General features: G+C 49.4%; 1 protein-coding gene across 2 annotated transcripts in view; it reads left to right on the top strand.

The window, feature by feature from the left end:
• Nucleotides 1-26,784, top strand: part of ITGA9 (integrin subunit alpha 9) — a 326,219-nt gene that overhangs the window by 64,714 nt on the left and 234,721 nt on the right. For both annotated transcript variants that reach the window (XM_040636970.1, XM_040636971.1), the window contains exons 12-15: nt 472-562; nt 3,338-3,383; nt 10,057-10,211; nt 19,787-19,947. In XM_040636970.1, the coding sequence (XP_040492904.1) occupies nt 472-562; nt 3,338-3,383; nt 10,057-10,211; nt 19,787-19,947 (453 nt within the window). The remainder of the gene's footprint in view (nt 1-471; nt 563-3,337; nt 3,384-10,056; nt 10,212-19,786; nt 19,948-26,784) is intronic.

Genomic DNA, 26,784 nt, shown 5'->3' with positions numbered 1-26,784 from the left:
CATTGCCCTTCCATCCAGGGAAGGACTGACGAGCACCTCCAAGGAGAGGGGTGTCCATGTTTGGTACATATTTGGGAAGAGAGACCTAAGGAAAACATGGTCTTAGAATTTGAGCCAGCTCCACCTGTGTGGAAACAACACAGGACCGCTGTTGGAAATGGAAGTAAACATCCACTGTGAACTTCATCTGGCGTGTCACAACATGAGCTCGCTAGTCTAGGTGGGTTTTTCACGAACACTCAGCTTGGGAAAATTTTTAAACAATCACATGTCGCTAAGGCAAGGAGCAGTAACGGAGTGTGTGGTATTCAGCCATGTGCTAAAAACCCCAAGATCAAATTAGGACTACAGTTTTCTCTTTCCGCAGCTTCAGGACTGAGTGTCCAACGGAAGCTGCGTAGAACAGTCATGGGTTCTTATTTACCACTGTGCTCCTATCCGGTGACTCAATTTCCCTATTATCTGTTTCAGAAACTGTTGGGCCGGAAGATAAGTCCGGTTCTGCGGATGTTTGGGCAGTCCATATCAGGAGGCATTGATATGGATGGAAATGGCTATCCTGGTAAGCTGTTTTTCTTTAAAGGCACAGGAGATAAACGAAGATAAATGCATGAAGTAGAGGCATTTCCAGTCTGGTTAAGCGGTGGTGACATCTATTTAGGATCAGGAAAATTCCCACAATAGAATGGGGTGCTTTGCCTGGTGTTTGATTTTAAGGTGTTGAAATTTGTTGTGGGGTTTTAGAATGATCTCTTCTGAAGAGTTTAAGCACCAAAAGGATGGATTGATTTCAAAAGAAACAATAAACAAATAAATAAATGAAAGAAAGAAAGAAAAGAAAAGAAAAAAAAGAAAAGAAGAAAGAAAAGAAAAGAGAAAAAGAAAAAAAGTGATTTCTGTGGCGGCAGCTCTTTCTAATGAAGGGGAAAAAAGCACTGTCCACATTAAAAATGATAGCAAAACTTCATGTTTTCCTCGATCTTTAAGCATATTCAGAGGCTTTTTACCCTTGAGAGGGGAAAAAGGAGCTGGGCACCACCTTCCCCACCTCCTAACCCCTGCAAGAAAATTGAAATATTTGGAGCAAAAAAGAAAACCATGCCCTGTCCCTGATGGACAAAACAGACCTTCCCCGCTCAAGGCTGGCTGCCTTGTCTTCAGGGTGAACTAATGCCTCGTGGTGTTTGAGGCTAATTGAATAAAAATGTACCATTTCCCACCTCAAACCCAAGTGTTGTCCAGTTTAGGGAAAATGGGCTGGGCAGGGGCATGGTAGTTCTTCTCTGGTTGAAGGGGACGGAGGGGGACGAGGGGAGGAAAGACAGATGAGAATTTGAAAACATCCGAAATTGTCCTGGAATTCAGGAAACATTTCCCTGAAAATGCAGGTCATCTTGCTGTCTTGAGGAAGTATTTCTTTCCACTTAAAATGCCCCAGAAGGACTTCTGAGATCCGGTGCGGTACCGTACGAGGGCAGCGTGTTTGGTAGTTTCTTACAGGAAGCAGTTTGATCATTTCTTGTGACTTTACGGAGCCAGAAGGCGGGGATAGGAAAGGGTCATTGCTGAAGTTTTTGTTCCTGTGGACTGTCATAGGTCTTCCTAGGTCGCAGAAAGCAGTTCTTCTTGTTTTGGGTAATTTGTGGCTATCCTGAAATAATACCTGATGTTGGGTTCGCACTTTAATATATGCAAAATGCTCCCACGTGCAGTACAGCTCTTACAGTTAGTGCAGCAGGCAGGTAGAGGTGGGGTGTCCCCCACTTGACACACAAGGGTGCTGAGCCACAGAGAACTGAGGAGCCTGGCTGGAGGCCACCTCGCGGCGGGCAGAGATGCACGTGCACTGCGAGCAGGTGTGTTCACGCTTCACGATCCATGTGAATTTCTTACATTTTTCTTTTCTTTTTTCTAAGATTTCTTAAATTTTTATTTATTTGAGAGAGAGTGAGCACTCGAATGGAGGGGTGGGGCAGAGGGAGAAGCATACTCCCTGCCGAGCAGGGAGCCCAATACAGGACTTGATCCCAGGACCCTGAGATCATGACCTGAGCCGAAGGCAGACGCTTAACCGACTGAGCCACCCAGGTGCCCCTGAACTTCTTACATTTTTCATAAAAGAAATGACAAATTCCTCAGGTTCTTGTATTTTCAAACATCTAGTCAACTCAGGAAGACTTGGAGAACAGCAAAATTAATGAGCACACCCAATTGCAGAAATTTTAGCAGCACTATAATTCATGGATTTGCTGTTTCTTTTTCCTTAATGAGGGCATTGTATAGACACGGGGATTCAGGCTCTCTTGGATTCAGATGCTTGCTTCTGTAAAGTGGTAATGGGAACCCAGGACTAAGGGATTTATACTCGAAGGGAAGAAAGGCAGAGAGCTACTGGATGAGTATATACTTCATAAATTAAAATTGTTTAAGAATAAACATTACTGGGACACCTGGGTGGTTCACTCGCTTAAACGTCTGCCTTCGACTCAGGTCATGATCTCAGGGTTCTGGGATTGAGTTCCGCATCGGGCTCCCTGCTCAGCGGGGAACCTGTTTCTCCCTCTGCCTCCCCGCTTCTCGTGCTGTCTCTCTTTCTCTGACAAATAAGTAAATAAAATCTTAAAGAGAGAATAAGCATTACCAGCTAATACTTGCGTCTTGGTTTGTAGTGTACTACGTATTTCATGAGTTTTCTGATTTAAATATGTGATTTAACATAGGTCACATGTATTTAAAAAATTGTTAAATATTTAATAACTAATATGTTTAATAAATATTTAATAGATGTTTTCTGATTTAAATATTATGAAATATTATCAGCGGATAATTATGTCTGCAGTACAGACGAGGACACTGTGAGAGATCCTGAGGTCACACGGAATGAGGGGTGGAGCAGAGATGATTCACATGTTCTGCAGAACCTAGAGCTTTTTTCCAGCTCATTTAGTTCTAAGTATCTGTCTCTCTAATTCACTGGTGTCCAAAAGATACATAATGTGAGCCACATATATAATTTAATGTATTCTAGGAATCACATAAAAAAGATGAAAAAAATAGGTAAAATTAATTTTAATAATCAATATAAAAGTTTTTGAGCTAGTTCATGGTTTTTGCACCAGCCACATTTCAAGGTCTCACCAAGCCATATCCGGTGATTGGCTGCCACGTGGGTCAGTGTGACTCTCACTCTTACAAGATCATTGTATGGCCCAGAGGAGGACTGTCAGGGGCCCCTGACGTCAATGGTGGGCCCCCGTGGTTTTGGACCTTGCTGGGGGTGGGTGGGCTGGGAGGGGCTTTAACACGTCTCTGAATGCTATAAACTTCTGATTTTCAGATGTAACTATTGGAGCCTTCATGTCTGACAGCGTGGTTCTTCTAAGGTGAGATGCTGTCCTCTTGCTTCTCGGATTAAGTTCTTTACAGTGGGGGCTGGAGTTTGGTGATGGGGGTGGTTGGGGGAGTTATTCACCGATAGTCAGCTGTTCCCTCTGTCCTGTTCCTGGAGGTGCTGGGGAAGTGGACATGCGGCCTTTCTTTTCTTGTCCTGCTTACCCCCTATGGCAGAGTTTCCAGCTGGCGGGCCTCAAGTGGCTTGCAGCTCTGCGACGGTAACATCCCTGGGACTTGGGGTGGCTTCAGCCCTAGCGATTTTGCCTTTTGCCCTGAACAGCTGCTTCATTAATGTGTGTACACGATGTCATTGTTTCCTACGGGTGCCAGGACACTCAGGGGCTCTGAAGCAATGCCTTGTCCCAGCTCTTCATCCCCACCTTGTCAGTCCCCAGATCCCCAGGGGCCGGGAGCCTCCTGCCCTGTGGACCGCACTTCCTTGCCCGTGGAGGCTGAGGTGAGGGATGGGAGCCCATGCAGCCCATGCAGCCTGAATCTCTCCTACAAAGGCTGTGGGCTGCCATCCCACCGTGAACCATCTCCAAGTATTTCTGTCTGTATGAGTCAGAGGAGGCAGAATTACCCTTTGGAGTGGGAGCCAGCTCCTAGGTTTTGTTAATAACCTGATGGCAGAACTTTCTAAAATAGCCCAGTGGGATCTTAGAGCTGGAAGGGGTCCCAGAGGCCATGTAGTTGCACACCCCAGATTCTTCTCATTCAGCAGTCCTTCCTCCAAGTCTCTGGCTGCTAGGCACCTGGCCTCCCCCTGAATGACATGCCCGTAGGGTGAGAGCTTAGTAACTTTGGAGCAAACCAGTTAACCCCCAGCTAATGCAAGATGTTAAATTGTTAAGGAGGCAGAATCGCCTTCGGTTAGGTGGTTGAACTCTGGGGCCAGGCGGCCTGGGTTCGAAGCTCTACTCTGCTGTTGGGAGGTGGGTTTCCCCGGGTGAGTCAGGTAACCCGTCTTTCAGGATTCTCACCAGTTAAACAGGAGACCAGTAGTACTTCCCTCACTGGGTCCGGAGAACTCTGTGAGTTAGTACTACATGCAAAATGCATAGAATAGGCAGGTGGTCAATAAGTGTTAGCAATTCATAGATAACTTACACTAAATTTGCCGCCTTAGAATTCTGCTTCTTGATCCTATACCTTGCACGTAGCAGCCCTTCAGTATTTGACGGTGGCATGCATGTCCCCCGGGTGGTGACCTCACTATTGCCATGTGATTGGATCTCTGCTTTCTTCATGCCCCCCGTCCTGTGGGTCGGCCATTTCCTCTCAGATAAAACAGCTTACATGGCCTCCAGTGACTGAGGTGACACTTCAGAAGCTGAGCTTACCCACCGCCTTTGTGGTGTCCTTCGTCCCCTCTTGGCTGTCCTGAGCAGCTTGCTCTGGGTCGTCACGATTCCTCTAGAATAAAACCTGTTCCCTGGCTCTCGCAGTTGAAAACAGTTGCTCTTAAAATTGGGAGCATCTGGCTTAAGGTATATCCTCTAGATTCTGCTTTTTCATCATTCTTATATTTTATAAGCTTCCAGTTGTGAACCTCAGCCCCAAGGGACTTTTCTTTTTCTCTCCTTCTTGGTGACGTGTGGCCTTCTCTGGGAGTTTTGCCCACACGTGGTTGGAGATGTAAAGTGGGGCAGTTACACGGCAGATGGGAGCCCCAGACCCCAGCCCGGGGTGGGGGCTGAGGCTGGTGAGGGGAGATCATTCAGGGACAGAGGCAGGGTCCTTCGGGGAGAATGCCAGGGACTACTTATCAAGAAAAGAGGCTTTAGGAGAGGGGCTGCAGGGCACTGCCTGGACAAGGTGGTCAGCAGAAGGCCCTGATAGCCGAGGGAGGCGTGTGGAGGGACGAGGAGATCCGAGATCCATTCCCTCATTTGTTCAGTTAATATCGTTGACCTGTGGTGTGCAACTATATGCCGGATCCTGGGTGCACCTTCCAGAACCATGATACAAACAACTAATATAACCAGTATTTGCTAAGTGCCTCCCACATGCCAGGCACTGCTTAGGCTCCCACATACTTAACTCTTTTTGGTTGTTCTTGTTTTTTCCTTTTGTATGGAGGTATAATTTGCATACAGTAGAGCCTGCTGACTGAGGCATAGTGCTGGCTGAGTTTTAAGCAGCGTGCATGTGTGTGTAGCTGCCGTCCCCATTAAGATAAAGAACATGTCCGTCACCCCAGAAAGTTTCCTCCTGCCTCTTCCCAGTTATGCCCTGTCCTGACGGACAACCATTGGTCTGATTTTCATTGCCAAAGATCAGTTCTGCCTGTTCCAGAATTTCACATAGGTAGAATTATGTAGTACACACTCTCTTGGCTCCGGCCTCTTTCACTCAGTACAGTGTGTTTGAGATTCATCCGTGCTTTTGTGTGGTGTTCAGTTCTTTTTCCACTTACTGAGCAGTAGTCTATTGATTGAATACACTGTAGTTTGTGCTTCTGTTCTCTTGTTGATAGAACATAATTTGGGGGGGGAGCAGAAGAAGAGGGAGAGAGAGACTCGTAAGAGAGAATCAACCCTGAGATGATGACCTGAGCTAAAATCAAGAGTCGGATGCTTACCCGACTGAGCCACTCAGGTGCCCTGATAAAACATATTTAATTTTTAGTTTTATTAACAACTTCATAACCTAGATATTATTACTATTATTCCCATTTTATGGATGAGAAAACCAAGTGACATTGAAGTTTTATTAACTTTAAAAAGGAGATAATTGTAGATTGTGGTCAGTGCCACAAGGACGATAAGGCAGGGTTCTGTGGTCAAGGGCACCTGCCTGCATCAAGCCCAGCAGAGAGGGCCACATAGTCCTGGTGGAGGTGGCGGTGTGAAGCCAACGGTGCCCTTGGCTCTGGCAGGTGGAGAGAAGTGGGGTGCGGCAGTCAGATCACTGTGGGTGGGACAGAGAAGGAGAAGCAAGAAAACAGATGGTGAAGTTTGACTCCTTTCCAGAAGCTTAGCTACAAAGGAGCAAATGGGATTGCCAGGTGGCTCAGAGATTAGGCTGAGAGTCTTTGAAACCTCTGCTGCTCTCCTGCGTCCTTTCCTGTCCTGCAAGAATCAGAGGTGGTCACCTTTGGCTTCACCCTCATCCATACAAACCTTGCCCTGACCCCACTCCTGACTTGGGGCCTAAAGAGACAGAGGGAGAAAGGGATGAGGATGAATGGAGGTTGAGGGAGAAGTGGGAGGTGGGCTGCGGTGTATAGGCTGTGGGTGGCAGAGGCCTCATCTTTGAGCCAGGCCCCAAGATTGGAGCAGGCCCAGGGCAAGGTTCAGCATGGAACCTGGGTGAGGGTGACCACCTCAGGTCTCTTCTGGGAGCAGGGAAGGCAAGCTGGTGCCTCTCAAGAGAGGGGCAGGGAGGAGCAGGCAGAGGGACTGCTGAGTATGTCTGAGGGGCCAGGAAGGCTGGTCATCTGCAGTGGTATCTGTTTATAACGTGCTGGACGTGGCTGAATGACTGTGGACAAGAAGGTCTGGAGACGTCAGCCTGCCAAGCTAGGCGGGCCTCTCAGGCATGGCATAGCTGACCGGCAAGTTAGGTAGACTTTGAGTCCCCTTAGAGTTTGGGTGGGACCAGAAAAAGAAACCACGCATGTGCATGCATGTGAAACATACCGAGCCCATTCTTACACATCCTCAGGAAGAGAGTCCGAGTGTGTACGGGCTGGAAATCCTTTGGGCTGCCACTAAGGGAGCACCTGTGAGAGGCTTTGAATACATAGACGTTAATTAGCTGCCTGGAGGAGAGTGCCCTTCACCGGGGTCCAGGCTCTCAGTCTGTCCTCCTGTGTCTGTCCCACAAGCAGCACTACCCCCACAGAAGGCTGGGGTGATGGGAGCGATACCCCATCAGAGGGCATCCTGACTGGTTTTACCTGGAAATAAATATAGGTGAAGTACAGATCTGCCTTGACTTAGGGAGGAGTTAATGTTATGATAAACCCATCATAAATTGAGAATATCCTAAGTGGAAATGCATTTACTACCCCTAACCTCCTGAACGCCACAGCTTAGCCTGGCGCACCTTCACTGTGCTCGGAACACTTACATCTGCCTATGGGTGGGCACAATCATCTAACACTAAGCCTGTTTGATAATGAACCGTTGACTCGCTCATGTAAATGATTGAATACTGTGCCTAAAGTGACAAACAGAACGGCCATGTGGGTACAGAAAGGGTGTCAGTGTAGGGGCTGTTCCCCCTCGAGATTGGTGGCAGAGCCCGGGAGCTGTGGCCCCTGGCCACCGTCACCACACAATCATCCCGCGTAGCGCCGGGAAGGGGAAAGATCCACGTTCACGATGCGAAATTCGGTTTCCACTAAATGCATGTCACCCCATCATAAGGTTGAGAAATCGTTAAGTCGATCTGTCGTAAGTCAGGGAGCGTCCATGTCAGGATTCGAACTGTCAGAGTCATCAGAAAGAAGTATTCTAGCTACCAACTTTTTAAAAATCTAGTCTTGAAGGCATTTGCGGTGCTGTCCTTAGGTGCCCCTTTGCTTTTCTCACTGAGGCCTGCACCTTTGCAGGCAGGACTGTGGCTGGCCCCGCGCTGCCCTTGCCGGTTTTGCTCTCTCAGATTAGCTGGGGAGGGCAGGGCCTGTGTGAGGGCGATAGGCGCCTGGAGCTGTGCCACTGAAGTTCAAAGGAAGCGAGGAGAGTTTAGCAGAGGTCTCTGGGCTTTCCCTGGTCTGAAAACAATTCTTGGACTTGAAACAGGTTCAAGGGCCTGATCTGACTAATGTTGGTGAGACGTGCTTCTGAAGGTCTTTGTCCTCACCTCAGAGGATTCTGCGTTGACAGCGTCCACCGACGTCAGTTTGCCAGCCTGCTCACCCTGCCTGACTCTGCAGGGCTCTGCTGTGAGCGGGGACCGGGTGGCCTCCCCGACACCGTGGCCCCTGGGATGCGGGGGGCGGTGAGGCCTTTCTTCCATGCGGTGACCAGGCAGGATGTGCCCAGGGCAGGGTGGAGACCAGCTCTTCCTGGTGCCTCTGTCTGTTTGGGAAACTTTGGGCACTCCCGTGGTTTTCAATCCCTGGCACCCATTTAACACCTCGGGTTTTTGAACACCTATCCTGAGGATGTCAGGATGAATTTGCTGGGGTCCTAGCCTTTGAGGGGCCTGCAGGCTGGTGGAGCAGGCTTGAAAATAAACAAGGACCTTAGTTAGTAAGTGGGGTGAGGTATGAACATAGGGCTGGGGCCGTGGAGGGGGGCATCCGACTGCCAGGGGTCTTGGAGAGTTCTCCCAGGAGAGGGAACATAAGCTGGCTGTCGAAAGGCTCCAGGGCTGTACAGAGTGTCCGTTGGCATCTGTACAATCATATTGACCAGGAGCAGAGTATTTGGTTTTTGTGTGATTTATAGCATCTTCTAAGGATGAACCCAGAAGAAAGTTGGAAGGCCGGGACCTTGGATTTCTTTCAGGCACTGTTGTCTGACATCTGTTGGCCTTACAGCTGGATTTTCTCTGGGAGACTTACCATTCCCTTGTACTTGTCACAACTCTCCCGGTCTTGACCCATATCCATGGCAGTGGTGGCAGCAGTGAAAACGCCTCACCCCCGCTCCTGGGCCACGTGTCTCCTCCTTCCTTCCCTTTTCCCTTGAGGTTTTCCTTAATACTTTCTTCTCTGAGAGTTGTGTTCCTTTTCCCCGTCTGTCTTGTCACCGTGGGCACTCTGTGAGGTCATTGTACACAAGGGAGGTCATTGTTCTCAAGCCACTAATGCCCCTTAATCTTGTTATATCACGCCAGTGGCATGAAGGCCGGGGCTCCCGAGAGGTAAAAGGGTCTCTTTGTGAGGCCTGGAGGGGAGAAGGTTAAGCCACAACTTTGGTGAACCGTCCCTGAACAGGTGTTTGCAATGAGAGCAGAATGGCCTGAGTCACTGTCAGCTTTTGTCAGCCGCCCCTGGGGATCCATGGAAGGTGCAACAGGGATGCAGTGCATCTTTCCAGCACAGGGTGGGTGGTGGTGGTGGTGGTGGTCCATGTTGGTGATAAGGATGCGGATGTTTATAGGGTTTCGCTTGCTCCTGAGGCCAGGTGGGTTGATTTCTTCAGCTCTGAAGTGCTTTGCTGCTATCAGCTGGGACTCTGTTAATCAAGTTCTTTTAGAAAAATACTTAATGAATTGAGGGGAGTAAACGAAGGGGGAGTTTTGACCCACTGGATGCAACTGGAACTCGGCAGTTCCTGCTTACAGAGACAGTAAATGCTTTGGGGGAATTCCCGATGGTACATCTATTTCCCGAGTCCTGGCATCTGCTGTAGGAACTCCTCTTAAATATATTACTATCTTCCTAATAAAATGGAAACGGAACTTAATTGGTGAAATTTTAAATAATCACCCAACATCTGGTGATTCATTTATGGCTTCGGCCAGATGTGTTTTATTAACAACTTATTTGCCTTTATTATTGGGAAGCTAACCATTAATTTATTAGGAAATAAGTCACTTCTAAAACCATGAAAAAGTATTTACAGGGCACTTTGGCCCTTCTCTCACGGGTTATTTCATGCTTTAATTAAATGCTGGGCTGAAGGCCTAGGATTTCTCTTGCTGGGTTAGTTCTTGTTTGGTTCTGAGAGCACAATGAAGTCACCTACCTCTCTTGACGTGCAGGGCGAGACCGGTCATTACGGTGGATGTCTCCATCTTCCTCCCAGCCTCCATCAACATCACGGCGCCTCAGTGTCACGACGGGCTGCAGCCTGTGAACTGCCTGAACGTCACCGCCTGCTTCAGCTTCCACGGCAAACACGTCCCAGGAGAGATTGGTAATGAGCCACTGAGTTAGGGCTTGGGATGGCCACCTTAGCTGGAGTGGGATTGTGGCCGCTGAGGGATTGTTCTGGATCCTTTGCTCTCACTGTGCATTCTGGCTGGTTTTGCAGGCAGCACACGCACAGGCCAGACACCCTTTCCCTGTGCAGTGTATGCTCTTTTTCCGCTTCCCACGGTTTCTCAATTTAACATAACCTCCAGCTCTAGAACAAATAATATTTGACCCCAAGCATCCTTTCCCCAAGTGTGTGACCAGACTGAAACCTCACTGGGCCCCACAGGTGTCACAGGCCAGTGGGACTTGTGGAAAGGTAGTGACTGGAGCCTGGCTCTTACAAAACATTCCATTTGGTTAGAGAAAAGAAGTGGTGGGTAGTTGGAGGCTTCCCCTGAGCCAGTGGCACCAGCCAGATGTCAGGGCCTTAAGCCCTTTCCTGTGGAATCTGACACCAGGGATGGATGGTAGGATTGGGATGCTGAGGTTTACGAAGGCTTAGACTTACAAAAGAGGGGAAGCTGCTGTGTCAGCCTCAGATAATTGAAAAGAGACAGCTGGCCCTGCTGTTTCTGTGGTTGGGGAAAGCCAACTTGTCAGCCCAACTCCGGAGATCCAATCCCTGGGATAGGATAGGATCAGTGTGGAGTAGAGCTCTGAGTGTGTGGTCACCTGAAGGAAATGAATCTGGAACACTCATGCAGATTAATAGGTGCTTCGTTTTTACTTGAAAGGCTGACTTAATAATAGAAAATAGAATTCTAGGAAAATAGAAAAAACCACAAAACAATAAGGACCTGGACTTACTGCCTTTCTCAGACATTCTTTGAGTCAAGTGTCTCCTTTCCCTATTCACAGTGTGGTCCCTGGACCCAGCGGTACCAGCATCCTCCGGGAGCTTGTGAGAAATGCAGACTCTCAGGCCTCACTCTGGGTTTCAGAATCAGAATCTGCATTTTAACAAGATCCCGCAGGGTCCGTGTGCACATTTGTGTTCGAGAAGCCCTGCTCTGGACGGCGTGTGTGTGTGTGCACGTGTGCGTGCGCTGCTCCAGTTCTCAGCTGCACCTTGAGTGCTGTGCGTTATTTAACAGTGTACTAACCCTTCTAGGCTAATGGTCTCCTTGGTACTTTATCTTGATCTTCCGGTGGATTGAGTAAGTTCAGCAATCAAACCTTGAACTTGTTCATAGAGATTTCTTTCACAAGAACTTAGACATTTCAAAGCTGAATGTAAACGTGCCATGAACTCAGGACTTGTTGGTGAGAAAGGATTAACAAACATTTTAAGCAGAGCGCAGTGAGAAAAAGATCATTCTCGGCTAGGAAAGTATTTGCTCAGGATCACATAGCTATTGGTGAAGCCGGCAGTTGAATCCTGGTTTGATGATACTTAGTTTTGCTTTCCAAAAACTATTTCTCCTCTCCTCCCTAATTATTTTAAGACCTCAGTCTCTAGGGAAAAATGTTTTTCTATTGGTTCTAGGACTCCTGTGTCCTCTGCCTAATTAGATGGTATGTCTTCTATCGAATACCAACTCATGATGTAGTTGGACTCCATTAAAAAACATTATAAAAGAATTGTTGAAGGTTTACGTTGGTGTGCATAAAAATAAGCAGAACTATTCTAGAACTCTAAGCAAGTGATTAATAGTTCATGTGTTGTTCATTTGACAAATGTTTATTGTGTGCCTGCATGTGCCAAGCATATCCTCATGGAGCCTCGAATGGGAATTACAGAGTTTCTATTATTTTGATCCTGAAGTGGTGTCCACAATTTCCAGGCTCTTTGATGACATCACTGTGGTGGTAATGAAGGTAATTTGGTGTTGCAGCAGCAGAGAAGAAGAAACCCAAGATGCGATTTTTGAGCAAGAGGGATTTCAGAGCATAAGACAGGTGGTTGAGTGAACTCTGACTAGAAGGTTTGTGGGCTGAGCCAGGAGAAGATGTGGGTGTCTTCTCAAGCTGCTCCCCACCAGTGGGCCTTCTGGGCCCCAGTCACTGGGGCCGCTTTCATTGACCTCTAGGCAGAATTATAATGAAGTCTAGGCTTAACCATGACCCCTGAAGAGTTGGGGAATAGCAGGAGAAACAGGCAGTTGGGTAGCACACGGTACTGCCCCTAGTGGGCAGTGTGGAGCAGGCAGTCTGCTGCCCACGGGCAGGGGGCGGACTCTGAGTGGCAGTGCGCTCCTCCACTGCATTCAGACATCCCTTTACAGTCTAAGTGGCATTTCTCCACATTTAAGATTGAGGCTTAAAGATCATGATACTGGAGAATTTTGGTATCAGTGGGGCAATGCAGAAAATTATCCATCCTGTTTTTCTTTGGCCTCCCCTGGCATTCAGGGAAAGGTGCTAGATCTCCCATCTTTGCAGAAATCTAGTATAACATGAGCTGGCAGTGGGCTATGGAGAGACTTGAGGAGGGGAAAATGGGCAGCCATTATGGAAATGTGATAGAAATCAGGGAAGTGGCAGGTAGCTTGTGGGGGTCCAGCTGGGGTGGGGTATCACTGGGGTCCCGCACAGAAGGCAGTGCTTGGCTCTGCGTGGTCAGGAAGATCAGGTCCCTGGTCTCCAGGTAGTAGAGGGTGGGGGCACCGCCAGCCTCTGCTGTCTCCCAGGCTCGGCGTCATTGCCCAGGCGTCTGTGTTGGGAACCCAAGGCCAGGGCTCTGGTGATGAGCCTCCCTCTCTTCCACTGCTGGCAGCTGCAGAGGGGCCCTGGTGCTGGTGGGTTTGGCCACAGAATGCCTGGCAAATGCATGTCCGCCTTGGGCAGACCTTCCAGGCCCCTCTCAGGGCCTGCATACCCAGGGCTGACTTGTGTCCGTAGAATGGCTGCCCTGGCACGGTGTGGCTGGCACCGTGCAATCAGGGAGCACCAGTGGTGTGCTGGGTACCTCTGAACAGCTGTCAGAAGCATTTTTTGTCTGCTGGCATCTTGAGCCACAGGACCTCCCCGGGGAAGGTTTGGGGAGCCATAGGCGCATCATGTTACTTACAGTCTGGCTGCTTTGGTTTCTTCTCTCCTGTAGGACCTGGTGGGGAAGGCACTCCATTTTCCTCTTCATTTGCTGCTTTAGCACTGGAAAACCACAGCTCGCACTTGGTCTCAGGGGTGTTCAGGGCCAGCTGATTTGCCAAGCCACTGGAGGGGCAGCTGTGGCCTCTGGCAGGACCGTGGGAACTCCAGAGATTCTCTGTAGGGGGTGACTCTGCCTTGGCCCCTGGAATGGCAGGATCCAGTTAGGAAAACAGAAACCAGTTATTTTGACAGAATTTAACATTGGGAATTGGGAAAGCAGGTCACAGAGGACCTGGTAGTCACTGCCGGAAGTAGCCCCCACTTCTGGGTCGGCACCAGGGGGTCTCAAAGCGTGGTCCCCAGTCCAGCTGCAAGCAGCAGCACGTGGGAATGTTAGAAATGTGCATTCTAACCAAATCAGACCCTGAGGGTGGGGCCCAGCAACCTGCCCTTCAGCAAGTCTCTGGGTGGCTGAGACCTGAGAACCCCTGGTCAAGTGGACAAAGGGAAAAGGTCACACTTGGGGTGATCAGAACCTAGAAACTTGGAGAAGGGACCCTGCGGACCTGGCACCTCAGCCTTGGGGGAGGGGGCAGTAGCTAGTGCTGCCGGTGTCACTGAGGGGTGCAGTGGGGAAAAAACTGAAACTGTTGGAACTAGCTGCCGGGGAAGACTGTCGCTGGGGTAAGATGATAGGAATAGGAAGCAGGCAGGAAGATGCAGTCCTTTCTCCCTGCACCAGCCTCCCTCAAGCTGTCTGTCTGGGTTGAGCCCCCCACAGAACCCCTGGCAAAGCAGAAATGAGGTGTGCAGAGCGCCAGACCCAGCCTCGCAGAGCAGGGTGGGCTGGGAGCTGAGAGACAACAGCTTCAGAATCCAGTCCAGCAAGTAGGCAGTGACACGGAACTACTGAAGCACCTGCTGGGTCATTAACCAACAAATAGCTATTAAATTCTTAAGAGTGCGGGACTATGGGGCACCTGGGTGGCTCAGTCGTTGGGCGTCTGCCTTTGGCTCAGGGCGTGATCCCGGCGTTCTGGGATCGAGCCCCACATCAGGCTCCTCCTCTGGGAGCCTGCTTGTTACTCTCCCACTCCCCCTGCTTGTGTTCCCTCTCTCACTGGCTGTCTCTCTCTCCATCAAACAAATAAATATTAAAAAAAAAAAAAAAGTGCGGGACTATGTGCTCTCTGGGCACAGAGCAGAGGCCAGGCCAGACAAAGCCCTGGCCCTCAGGGAGCTTGCATTCTGCAGGGAGGGAGGCCAATGAAAACAGCGCATGCTCCTTCGCTCCCCCTTCTGGATGTGTCGGGGCCCTTTTGTGTGGTAGGCCCTCCTTTCCGTGCTGGGGTGCAGGCACTCGTCCAGCTGCAGGGGTTCAAAGAACAGATTTATAACCCATTTCACCAAGCAGTTTAAAACAAGAGTTCTGCCCATCCCAAGTCTTATTAATCACTTCATTCTTGGCCTGGACGGCAACTTGTCACTCCTCGGAGCCGTAAGTAAGGGTGGTGAATGCTGTGCCTGGGAGCGTTCTGCCCCTTACCCACGGGGCTGAGCCTCTACCTACTTCCTGGCCAGGCTACAGCCTAAATGTGCTCGTCAGTCTCTGGAGGCTAGGGATCGGGCCAGCAATTCTGGACTCTCACCAGAGTGCTAAATGAAAACCAGGGAGGGATGAGCCCTAAATGGTTGTGTTTTGTGCTCTGATATGGCACCCCTTATTTCCATGGCTCTCGGAGCCGTGAGCAAGCAGAGGTACCTGCCTGCCTCCGGACAAGCAGTGGAACCCAGGTCCTGAGACATGGCACAGGTCATCCAAGCCAGTAGCAGGAGTAGGGTCAAAACCAGGCAACTTGTCCCCAGACCCTTCCTCTGGCTTTGGGGGGGGGGGGTGGGTACATTTCCATTCCAGAGAGCATTCACACACACAGAACATTCTTTGAGCTCCTTGTTGTCTCTTGAGAAGCATGGGGATGGGATAATGAGGCAGATCCATGTTATATGAGGCATGGGGTAACCTAGTCTAATAATTACCACCTCGTTCCTTTGTGGGGTGGGGAGCAAGCTTAGGAGAGCTAGTAAAGGGGGAAATACCCTTTGTCCCCCCTTCTCTCGGGAGACTCTAAGGGAAGCTCAGTAAGTCTGGAAGGAGGATTTATTAGTAGAATTTCACAGCTGAAATCATGTTGTGATGGAGAATGGGAATGAATCAAAAACTTGCTGGGACCAACCAGAGCTGAGTTGATGCAAGACAGCTGGCTCCCTCCTGGCCTAGGCCAGTATGGGGGGCCCTTGGGAACCAGCTGGGGGCAGGGGAAGGAGGAGGCTGCAACATGACTTGGGGCTGGTCAGCTTTTCCATCAACATGACATCATTCGACATGGCATGGACACAAGCTGCCAGAAGGAAAACCTGAAGCTGTGGCCTGTGCGGTGGGAGCAGGCGCTAATCAGAACCAGCCCCCTCCCCGGGACGGGGGCTGGCTGGCCTGGCTTGCATTAGGGGCAGCCCCCCCTCCCACGGGGCCAGCCTGCTGGAGCGTGCCAGCTGATTGGCTGCTCCTCTGGCATCTCTTCCGCTTCTCAGGGGCTCCCTTTCAGACGCTCTTGGGGCAGGTACTGTTTAAAACTGCCAGTTGAACTCAGGGCTCCAGAGTGGTCTGCACTTCTTGCCGCCTGAAAGCTCTGAGACCATCCTCACTCAGGCTGGGCTTCCCATCAGGAGTCTCCTGGTGGCTTTCTTCTCAAAGAGAGTGTATGATATGGAACCGACTTCTTTTCGTGTGATTTAAAATGTCAAAGTAAATTTTAAATCAAGGAGAAGCATTAGGCAGGCAGTTATAAAGATGAAAAGCTTCCAAAATGATTACGCTTGGCGAATTGGATAATTCGGTGTGTCTGTGATTGTATACTTTAACATTTTAGAAAAATCTGATAGGCGAACGTGTTGGCATGCCCATGCTCTGCCTGGAGCAGAGCAGTGGTTGTGGTCCTCAGCTCAGTTTCTAGTAACTGTGAGTTGTTTCTGTCCTCTCTTCAGTTGTCTGAGGGATATATTGGGTCAGATTCTATAGTGAGATGGGATGTTACAGGACTGAAGTGGTGTGTGAAAAGTGTTCACCACAGTGCTTGGCACACACTGAAGGCTGAATCTGTTCCCTTTTCCTGACCTGCCTCATCTTAATTCAGATTCTCCCAGAAGCAGAGCCTGAGTCAAGGATTTGGTGCATGTGGTTGATTCAAGGCTGTGATCAATATGAAGAAGCACCAGTAGGAAAGTAAGACAGGAAGGGAAGGAAGCTGTGTCAGTCAGGGTTCTGCAGAGAAACAGAGCCAATTGGATGTGTGTATATTGATATTTTAGTTGAAGGCAGCCTGAAGGCAGAATTCCTTCTTTGGGGGTGACTTTAGTCTTTTTCTCATAAGGCCTTTAAGTGATTAGATGAGGCCCACCCCCATTATGGAGGGTAATCTGCTTTATTCAAAGTCTACTGATTTAAACATAATCTCATTTAAAAATACCTTTGCAGGGGCACCTGGGCGGTGCAGTTGGTTAAGCAACTGACTCGGTTTCGGCTCAGGTCATGATCTTGGGGTGGTGAGATCAAGCCCCACGTTGGGCTCTACATTCGTTGTAGAGTCTGCTTGAGATTCTCTCTGTCCTTCTGCTTCTGCTCCTCCCTGCACCTCCCTGCTGTGCTCTCTCTCTCTAGAATGAATCAATAACTATTTATTTTTTTTTTTAAGATTTTATTTATTTATTTGACAGAGATAGAGACAGCCAGCGAGAGAGGGAACACAAGCAGGGGGAGTGGGAGAGGAAGAAGCAGGCTCATAGCGGAGGAGCCTGATGTGGGGCTCGATCCCATAACGCCGGGATCACGCCCTGAGCTGAAGGCAGACGCCTAACCGCTGTGCCACCCAGGCACCCCGAATCAATAACTCTTTAAAAAAATAAAAATAAAAATACCTGATATCCAGATTGGGTACTACAACCTAGTCAAGCTGACACGAAAAGTAAAGCATCACAGAAGCCAAACAGAAGGTGTGCTGTCCGTGATTCCTGCAGGGGAACCCTGCGAATCCATGCAGAGCACCCCTCCGAGTTACCCCACCCAAGGGATGAGGGAGCTGGGCTCCTGCAGGTTTGCAGGGATTTTGGTTCTCTGGCACTTCTGGTCTGCCATGCATGTGGGCAGAGCCACCAGAGAAAGCTCTCAGGAAAGGGGGTGCGGGTGCTGGCAGTTGCAAGCTGGGCTGGATAGCAGAGAAATGGTATAAGCCAAGAGGATATGGGTGGGTCACTGAATCTATCTGCTCTGTCCTCCCGTGGTCATTTCTACCCCAGCTCTCTCTGAGCACAAAGAGTTCATCACTGGCAAGAGGGTTCACACCCTCTGTTCTCCCCATGCCCACCTTCCCAAGAGCAGGACAGCTCTTACACCTGGAAGGAAGGCCAGAGAGGGGGCCACTCAACAGCTACTGCCGGTATGTTGGGTTTCCCCAGACGTAGCCTGGCTCATCTTCCAGCAATGCCCAGCTCTAGCTCTGGGCTGGCTAAATAGAACTTGGAACACAATCCATTTATACTTATCTTTTCTTACTGTTTGGCTGTTGCTCAGGGAAATTGTGATGAGTTGAAATTAAATGGAGCAGAGTTCAGTTCTGAATCCCCGTATGTGTTGGGTTCTGCCATCTGGGCATTCAAAAAATGTAAAAAGTACCCCAAGAACAAGTGTGGTAGGAATAGCCCTACACTGGAGGTTAGGAGAGTTCTAGACTCAGCTCTGTGGTGGATGGTCCTCTGGCCTGGAGCAAGTCTGGTTCCCTTTTGGGGCCTCAGGTCCTCATCTGACAAATGAAGGTTTTGAGCCAGATGGTCCCTAGATTGCCCCGAAGCTTTGACATTCTGTGTGTCTGCCCCCTTACCTGGTGTCGCCAAAGGAGTCGGTATGCAACTCTCGTCTGGGCTCCCATGTTTTCTCTGTCACATTACTTTCCCACAGGCATTCTTTTCTTCATTATATTGCCTTCAATTATCCAGGTCTCAGGTCCCCCGGTGACCCAGCCTTGCCTTGGCAATCAGCTGTTTGCTGAAGTAAACAAGTTGGGGCAGACCGGCCCTTGCTGACCAGGAATCCGCCAGCTCGGCACGGCAAGATCCCTGAGATGGCAGAGGCCCAGGAAAACCATTAGATGCATCCAAAATACACCCTGTGGCAGCTGCAGAACGCCTGTCCTGGTCACTTTCCTCCCTCCTGGCTCGGACCTCTCCTGGTGGCTGATCCCTTTGATGTTATTAAAAGACAGAGCCATCCCCACTCTCCTGCTTCACATACTTAAATGTGGGCAGGTGTGGGCTGCTTTTTACTGGTGCAAGAGCCCTAGCTTCCAAGGGGCTGGTTCGTGGAGACAGGGTCATCTGTTTTCCCATGGCTCTGCAGCCTTGTCTGGTCATTTTGGGGACAGAATGTTCCCTTTCTCTCACTTTAAAAATGCCGCATTCCCCTGAATCCACAAAGCAGTTAAAAAATAAAAAGGGTCCCAGAGGGCTGATCTCTGCTATGGTACAGAAAAGCAGTGAAATAGGTCTATTGACACTAACGCCCTATTTGCCTAATGAAGCACATTGTTGTAGGGGGACTGATGACTCTGAAACTATGAAAGTAAGACCTTCTGTGTTTATCCAGTGTGCATCCTGTGACTTTATTTTTAAGTTCAGATTGTGTCCCGGTAGGTTCTGCCGTGTGACATTATGCGTTCAGGAATAGGCGAGGAGTTTTTCTCTTCAGGAGTGCAGCTCAGTACGCCTGAGCACAGGCCCCACAGTGCTCATGATGCTGTTGAAACGATAGGCGCTGTAATATACATGATCCGTATACTCGGCTCCTGGGGAACAAGGGCACCTTTAGCCTCGGTCTGAGTTTCCATGAGTGTAAGTGCCGCGAGGGCAGGACTGCTCTATGCCCTGTGCCTGGAACAGTGCCTGGCACATAGTTGGTGCTCGGGGGACCTGATGACACGTGGTCCAAGGGATGTCGCGGTCCTAGAACACAAGTCAACATCTGGGAATTATTGGGTAATTGCTCCCTTGTGTTGGGCATATATCCCATTGCTTTATAGGAATCAGGATTATGTGCAGCCGTGATAATTTCTGCAGCTTCTAGTAATATTCTGTAGGTTCACCATGGTGTCTTCTTTTCAGGACGCCAACAGTGCTGGTGGGTACAGCTAATTATTGATGTGTATATTGGTGACTCAGCTGGTAACTCATGGGGTTTAAGACGGGGAGAGCCATCATGTGTGATACACAGAGCATCGCTGGGAAGGCAGGGGGCGGCCTGATTGTCTCTTGATTCTGTGAGGATGCAGGCTTCGTGCTTCTTTCCAAGAAGGTGTTGGCTTGTACTGCAGCCCTCAGTCGCAGTGGGGAGGCAGGTAGCATATGAAGTGTGCTTGTGAGCCTGGGAGGGGGGTGCGCGGGTGGCCTTGTCTCCACACGAGTCCTCGATGACGTCTTGACTTTATTTATTGACAGGTCTCAATTACGTTCTGACGGCTGATGTGGCCAAAAGGGCAAAGGGCCAGTCGCCCAGGGTCTACTTTGTGTTGCTGGGAGAGTCCGTGGGTCAGATCACAGAGAAGCTACAGCTGGACCACAGGGAGGAGACGTGTCATCACTACGTGGCCCACGTGAAGGTCAGTCCTCCTTTTTCTTCTCCAGCTTTTATTTCTGTGGATATTCATTTAGAAGTAGTGGAATCTACTTTCGTTGTGTGTTATGTATGCTCTGATTTCTAACATTTTATTTCACAAGGAGGAGAACATTTGTTTCTTCTTTTCAAGTTGGAGTCTGACAGCCCTTTTATTTATCTTACTGCGCTGGTCTCAGCCTCTGAGGGGAGTTATGGTGGGCCAGGAGACCAGTGACACTCCCTGGCCTTGACTTGTCCTTTTGGGAGGCTTCTCATCCTCTTCTCTCTTTGAAGCTCTGTGGTCTTCTCAGAGGAGAGCCATAGAAGTACACGTATCTGGGTCTGCGGTGGTGCTGGATCATACTGTACCTGATGGCTTTCTCAGCGGTCCACTACATATTAGCTCACAGTCATGGTTAAGGCGTTTTAAACTAGTAGGGCTTGGTTTTTATCCTTTGATTACTTTATTTTAGGAGTGCTTTTTTTGGCCTCTTTTCCCTCTCACTCTAAATAAATTTTCAAATTTTTTTTTCCCTCTTGAGATTGTTTGTTAAATACGCTTTGCTGCTAATTCAGGAGGCCAGGCTTTGATTAGCTACAGAGTGGCCCTTGCATAGCTACAGAGTGGCCCTTGCATAGCTGGCAGGGTGGGAGTCCTGGTGGTGCCCAATGCTGCCAGAATGGCCAGGCATCGACCTACGGGCAGAGAGCACAAGAGATAGAAGGACCCGCATGAACCCGCCACATGGTGCGTAAAATGAATGTGGCTTTTGGCGTCACACAGACCTGGCGTGTGTCTAGCTGGATGAGTGCTTTGACCTCTGTGTGTCTTAGTTTCTGCATCTCTAAAATGGGCACATATACTGAAAGGACCTTGCAGGGAGTCTGACCCCCAGCAGGCACTCAGCATTATCATCTGTTTGGGCCATATGTAATTGCCAGTATTCTAACATTCTTGCCTTAGGAAAATGGTGTTTTCATGTAGCTCAACCTAATATTAGCCACTGGCTTTCTGGATGATAGTAAAAATAGTCTACAGATTAGAATCTCATTCCGTTATTGAGTTGTTAGTGCCAGAGCAGGAGAGTAACAGCTGCTTCTTGATGCTTCTGGATTATATATAGAGAAATGCCCCCCACATCCATGGCACTTGGTCTGGCCTAGAGCCCATGAGTCCATGCCCCTGAGAGATGCTTTTCAGCGGGGCTGGGCTATGTCTCTTGCCAGGATTCATGCTGGGGCCTGCCCAGACCAGCTGCCCTATGGCCGAGTGAAGGCCATTTATAAAGTGGCTCATGCTTCTGTTAAGCCAACCAGCCACTCACATCTCTAGGTCTTAGATTACACTGGCTCCTGGGTACCCTTGGGACAGGCTCACATCTGAACACTGCAAGATGTTTAAGTGCCTGTGCTTGGGGTCTCCAAACTCCCCAGAGGTGGGGCATCTTCCCTCAGGCTTCCTCATGCTGGTTCTCTTCTACAGATGCTTTCCTTCAGGGCTCTTGGTGACTTTTTGCTTTGGCTGGGGGTTGTCCTGCATGTCATGGCCTCAGGATGGGGCCCCAAAGAGCCTGCAGGCCTTTGCAGAGTGCACTCAGGGAATAGCAATAATGAGGTGCCAGCCAGAGGCGGGGCTGTTTCTGAGGGTAAGCAGGGGAAGAGCAGGGCTGCCCAAGGCTGTCGGCCCTGCTGCTTCCTAATAGCCTGGGCTGCCAGAGTTTAGCACATAAACATAAAGGTTTCCTCATGAAATCCAAAAGTCAGATAAACAGCGAATAATTTTTTTTGTTAAGTGTAGCCCATAGAGTGCATGGGATATACTTACACTAAAAATGATTCGTTGTTTATCTGAAATTCAGATTTAACGGGGCATCCCGTTGGAAGATTCAACCTTCCCGGTACCCTTCACCCCACAGTTTGGCACTTCTCCATTTGATCAAAACGTGATTAACAGGGGTTCCCTTCCCCTGGGTGAGCCACACAGCCCCCAAAGAGGCCAGGTGGGAACACGGACTCTGGAGCCTTTGGGGCCGCTGGTCCCCCACAAATCCTCATGCCTGTGCTCTCTCCTTGGTGCCTGGGATGCCAGGAGACCTGTGCTCACTGGCCCCGAGAGCCCTTCTCTGAGGGCGAGTTTGCGGGAGCCTCCCCCAGGGAGTTTTTAAAGCAAATCACTGGACACCAGTTGTGCTGGAGTAAAATTCTGGAGTGGCTTGCCAAGATGGCGATGTGAGCACAGCCTTGCAGCAGATGGCAGAATTCCTAAATGGACACCTGTAGGATAAGGTCAGGAATGTGTTTCTCCAAGGAGACAGTGAGTCGTACCTAAATCCACAGACAAGAGGGATGTGTGAAGGCACCAAGAGTACAGTACTTTCATACTTGGATGTATTTCTCCGTGAGCTTTCTTGGTTCTTCCATGATATGATGTGTCCCATTCCATAATGTTGGTGCTTTTTCACCAGCATGTGAGATAAACATGTACAGTTATAGATTTCGTTGTAAAGAGTTCTTTCATATTTAAGTGTTATTTCCTTTTATCTCTGTGTCAGCGTGTAGAACACAAACAGAATAAAAAAAGAAAAAAAATTCTAAAACCACAAAGGAACCAGGGCTGTCAAGAAGAGAGATCGAGGTGGTGGTCACAAGATTTTAGAGGTGAGGGCAGCTCAGGAGCGCAGAGCGAGCACACACCTGTCTGGGATGATTTGGGTCATCTTGGGGAAGAGCCAGAGAGCAGTCCAGTACATCGGACCTAGAGAAGTTTGGATGTGATTAGTACTTGGCTCTTTCCTCGTACAAGGACATGGGGGTGGTGGGATGCACCAAGAAAGCCCAGGCTTCTGTGGCCCTTATGGTTCAAGAGGCAGCAGCCCCATTAAGTGGCGCTCTGGGGGCTGATCATTCACAGCCGCCAGGGAAGTTTATTGCCCAGTTGTTGTCTGGGCTGTAGTGGAGGACGCTGGTGAATGGCAGAGGCAGCCAGTTCGCCCATTAGTGCGAACACTCATGAGCTGGCTGACGGTACACGGTGTGGCCCAATGGCCCAGCTGGCCAAGGAGGCAGTGGGCCTGGCCCTGGCGTGTGCTGTGTGGGAAAATAGCTGGGGGGGCCGTGGCCCTCGTGGGAGTCGATACAGGCAACAAGGGTAGGGAGGGAGTGGCAGCGGGTGGCCTCCTGGAGTGGGGACGGGGAACTGGGAGCTGGTCCTCTGGGCATGAGGGCATGACGTAGCCTCTGCTGCAAGTGGGGCCTTCTCGATGGGCTGGCTGTCAGATTTGTAGACGGTGAAGGAAGGTAAATAAAGGCGCTCCAGCTTATCGCGCGCCATATGGCCAGCAGACTGTGAGGCAGGCACGAGGGGCTGGGGGTGTTTTGTTTAGGCTATCTTTAGGTATTTTTTTTCTTTTTTGCTTTAAGCCTATTCCAATCTTTTTTTTTTTTTTTTTCTCTCTCTCGCTCTTCCTCCTTTTCCCTAGAAGTTTTCTTTCCATATATGGTGGTAAGCATCTCAATCGTAGAACACTGTTTGAGCTAACACCTGCCTCCCAGGCTAGCTGTGTTGTCCCACACTTTGTTCCCTTTTCAGCCCTGCTGGGGCCTTCAGGACACACAGATTATCGTGATAAGCCCCATCCTCCTGGGGGTGCCGGGTCCGTTCTCAAGGGCTCACTGTGGCCCCCAGAGCTGAGGCAGGTCAGGCTACTTCCCTGGCCTCTCTGCCTCAGGGTCCACGTGCCTCAGCTTATCTCCCCTCCTCCCCCAGACCACCACAGTTTTGGGGATCGGCTCCCTCCTACTAGTGAAGTGGACTGGAGGCGTCTCGGGGGTCTTCCCAGTCACAGGTGAAAGCCCTTATATGGCCACTCAGCCTCAGGGCTCTCCACAAGCTGGCCCAGCTCACACTTCTAGCCTCATCTTCCGCATGACATCACACATGCCCTGGGCTCTTGTCAAGGTGAATGGACTCCTTTTCTTCTGGAAGGTGCCTCGTGTGGTTCCGAACCTTAGTTCTCGGGCTCATCCCAGTGTCTCTGGCACCTCAGTGATCAGAGGCCCAGTTTCTGTCAGATCCATGAAAAACCACATACCCCTATATGGTTTTTGCTTTTTTTTTTTTTTTTAATCTTAAACACACACCTCCCGTGGTATCTTATTTCATATTTTTTCTTTAAATCAGTTGACTTTTTGCCTCAAATAAAATAATTTGAAACAGAAATTTTGTACTTTCCTGTATGCAGAAAACTCATTATTATATACCAAACAGAAAGTAACTATAAAAGTAAATACATTGAAGACACAACAATGTCATCAAACCCTAACTGGATTTCATCGTTTGCCAAAGTCTGTGAAGAAGCCGCCCACTCTTCCTGTGTGTGAGAAGGGGAAATTACGGAGTGCTAGGGAAGTGTTAAGGACATACTGGCAACCATACCGAACTTTCCCCCTGACGCAATCAGAAGGACTGGAAGGGTACTGACCGGGGAATAACTTTCCAAATATGTGGGTCCTGATACACTGCCATGGAAAACCGTGTCCTGAGCCCTGTCTGGGCAGGCTTGGCCATGCTCTGCTTTGATGGGATACACCTCACCCCTCTTGCCTGCCGAAGGATGTCCATTCAAGGCCCCGTCAGTCCGTAGCTGGCCATTGTCATGGGCCCATGGAATGCTGCCATCAACTGCCTATCTCCTGGGAGCTTCTTCCATGCTGCCTCGTTTCTTCTTTGGGGATGATAGGCACAAAACAAATGCTTGTCCAACCAAGCCTTGCTGAAGCGAGTCATTGGTCTGCTGGAGTGAGGGGTCCCAAGGAGTATCTGGTCAGGGTGGGGCCTGCCCACCGACCTGGGAACCTGCTGCTGGGAGGTGGTGGGGAAGAGTCGCGGGCGCGTGGCCCAAGCTGAAGACTGAATAAGCATGACCTGTCATTGCTCCGTTGTTTTCGGCTCTGTGCGTGTTTACCGGGGTAATGCTCCGGCCTTGAGGCCTGCACGGTGCCTTAGGAAGCAGGCCCTTGTAAGCCGGATGCTTGTGCGTGCTGGGAAGGTGAGGGCCTCTTCAGGAGCTGGGGATCAGGGCAGCAGCCCAAGTCTCTACGGGGAGGATGGGGAGAAGCCCAGGCACGGCCGAGCGTGGTGTTGGTGACGTCATTCCCAGCTCTGAGGATCAGCCACCCCTCTAGAGGCCTTCAGAAAACTTTCAGTGAGCAAAGCCATGTGTCAGACACTGTCAAAAGAGCCAAGAACAAGGATTAATGTAACAAGGGGGAAAAAAGCCCCCACGCCCCACCAGACAAGGGAATATGAATGCGCACTGGCTTTTCTGAGTGGCTGCAGATGTTCACACGGTTGTGCTTTTATGTTGCTGGAGGGTCTTTCAAGGGGGTTCAAACCTAAGGTACTGCAGCTCCATTGTCGCTGTGGGGCAGGTGGTCAGCCCGGCCTGGCAGAGGGCAGGGCATCTCAGGCCACCAGGGCTCCTCAGAGGTCATGCCTTGGGCTCTGCCCAGGTGGTCCAGTCTGTTTCTGTTTTCACATCCAATGAGGTGCTTTCGGACCAAGCTCTGCTCACATGAGAGCCTGTGAGTTTGCAGGGCCTTTGGCTTTACTGAATGTGGTGGTCAGATGTCAGAGGCTTTTATTTTCTAAGTTTATGAAGCACATAGTTAAGGGAAATCAAGTTGGAGTGTGTAAGAACTCCATGAGGAAGGGGAAAAAGGAAAACAGCAAAATTCCTTTTTTTATCTGGAAAATACCTTGTTAAACCTTTTGCTCATCTTGATAAGTCAAAGAAATAGCTAAAAAAAGTTTAAGATTTGGGGAAAAGGGATGCAGACCCTAGACGGAGGAAGTCATCTTAAAATTTATTTATTTGAATTGGTAGTATATGTACATAGTAAAAAACATTTTTTTAAACTATATTAAAAGGTATACAGAGAAAGGACATCTCTCAGCCACTCTATTTCTCCTTCAGAGGCAACCATAATTCCAGTTTCTTGTGTGTCTTTCAAGAGCTGGTCAATAGACACACAAAGTTGTGTGTGTATATCCCCTTTCTACATGGATGGCAGCATGCCGTGACACACAGTGGTGCAGCTTACTTTTTTCTTCTAGAATGTCCAATAAGATGGACAAACAGACTTTGGCAAATCCGTACAATGGAATCCTACTCAGCGATAACAATGAACTACCGATGTACCCAATCCCCTGTGCACGCACGTGTGGATGACGTGTGATACTGTATACATGCAGGTATGCAGTAACATGACGAGTCTCAAAAGCATGATGCTAAGTGAAAGAAATCAGACATAAAAACTACTAGAGTATAGTGGTTCCATTTATATGACCTTGTGGAAAAAGCCAACTACAGAGCCAGAAAGCAGATCAGTGGCTTTTGGGGGCCAGGGATGGGGAGGAGATGGGGATGATTAACTGTGTAGAGGCAAGAGGGAGCTTTTCAGGGTGATGAAAATATTCCAGATCATGATCGTAGTGGTGGTTATATGACTGAATGCGCTTATTCAAGCTTGACAACGTGCATAGTTAAAACTGGTAAATGTTTATGTAAATTATATTTCAATCAAACTTATTTTTTCAAAAATGGATCTTGAGGGTTGTTCCATATTGGTGCATGCAGTTTCCCTGTTCTCTTTCAGGGTGGTGTCCTGTTGAAGGACTGTCCCTTCATTTATTGAACCTGTCCCAGGGATCTTCTCAATGCCAGCTCCAAGCTGACTTCACCTGAAGTCTGTAGATTAGTAATCTCAGTTTGCTTCTCTAGACGTGGTTCAGGGTCCCTTTTCGGAAAACCCTCAACCTGCCTTGGGAAGGGGGATGGCC

The sequence above is a fragment of the Ursus maritimus genome, unplaced genomic scaffold (genome assembly GCF_017311325.1).
Source record: "Ursus maritimus isolate PB19 unplaced genomic scaffold, ASM1731132v1 scaffold_20, whole genome shotgun sequence".
In the NCBI taxonomy this organism is placed as follows: Eukaryota; Metazoa; Chordata; class Mammalia; order Carnivora; family Ursidae; genus Ursus; species Ursus maritimus.
The sequence above is the reverse complement of the archived record's forward strand: the minus strand, read 5'-3'. Positions and strand labels throughout refer to the sequence as shown.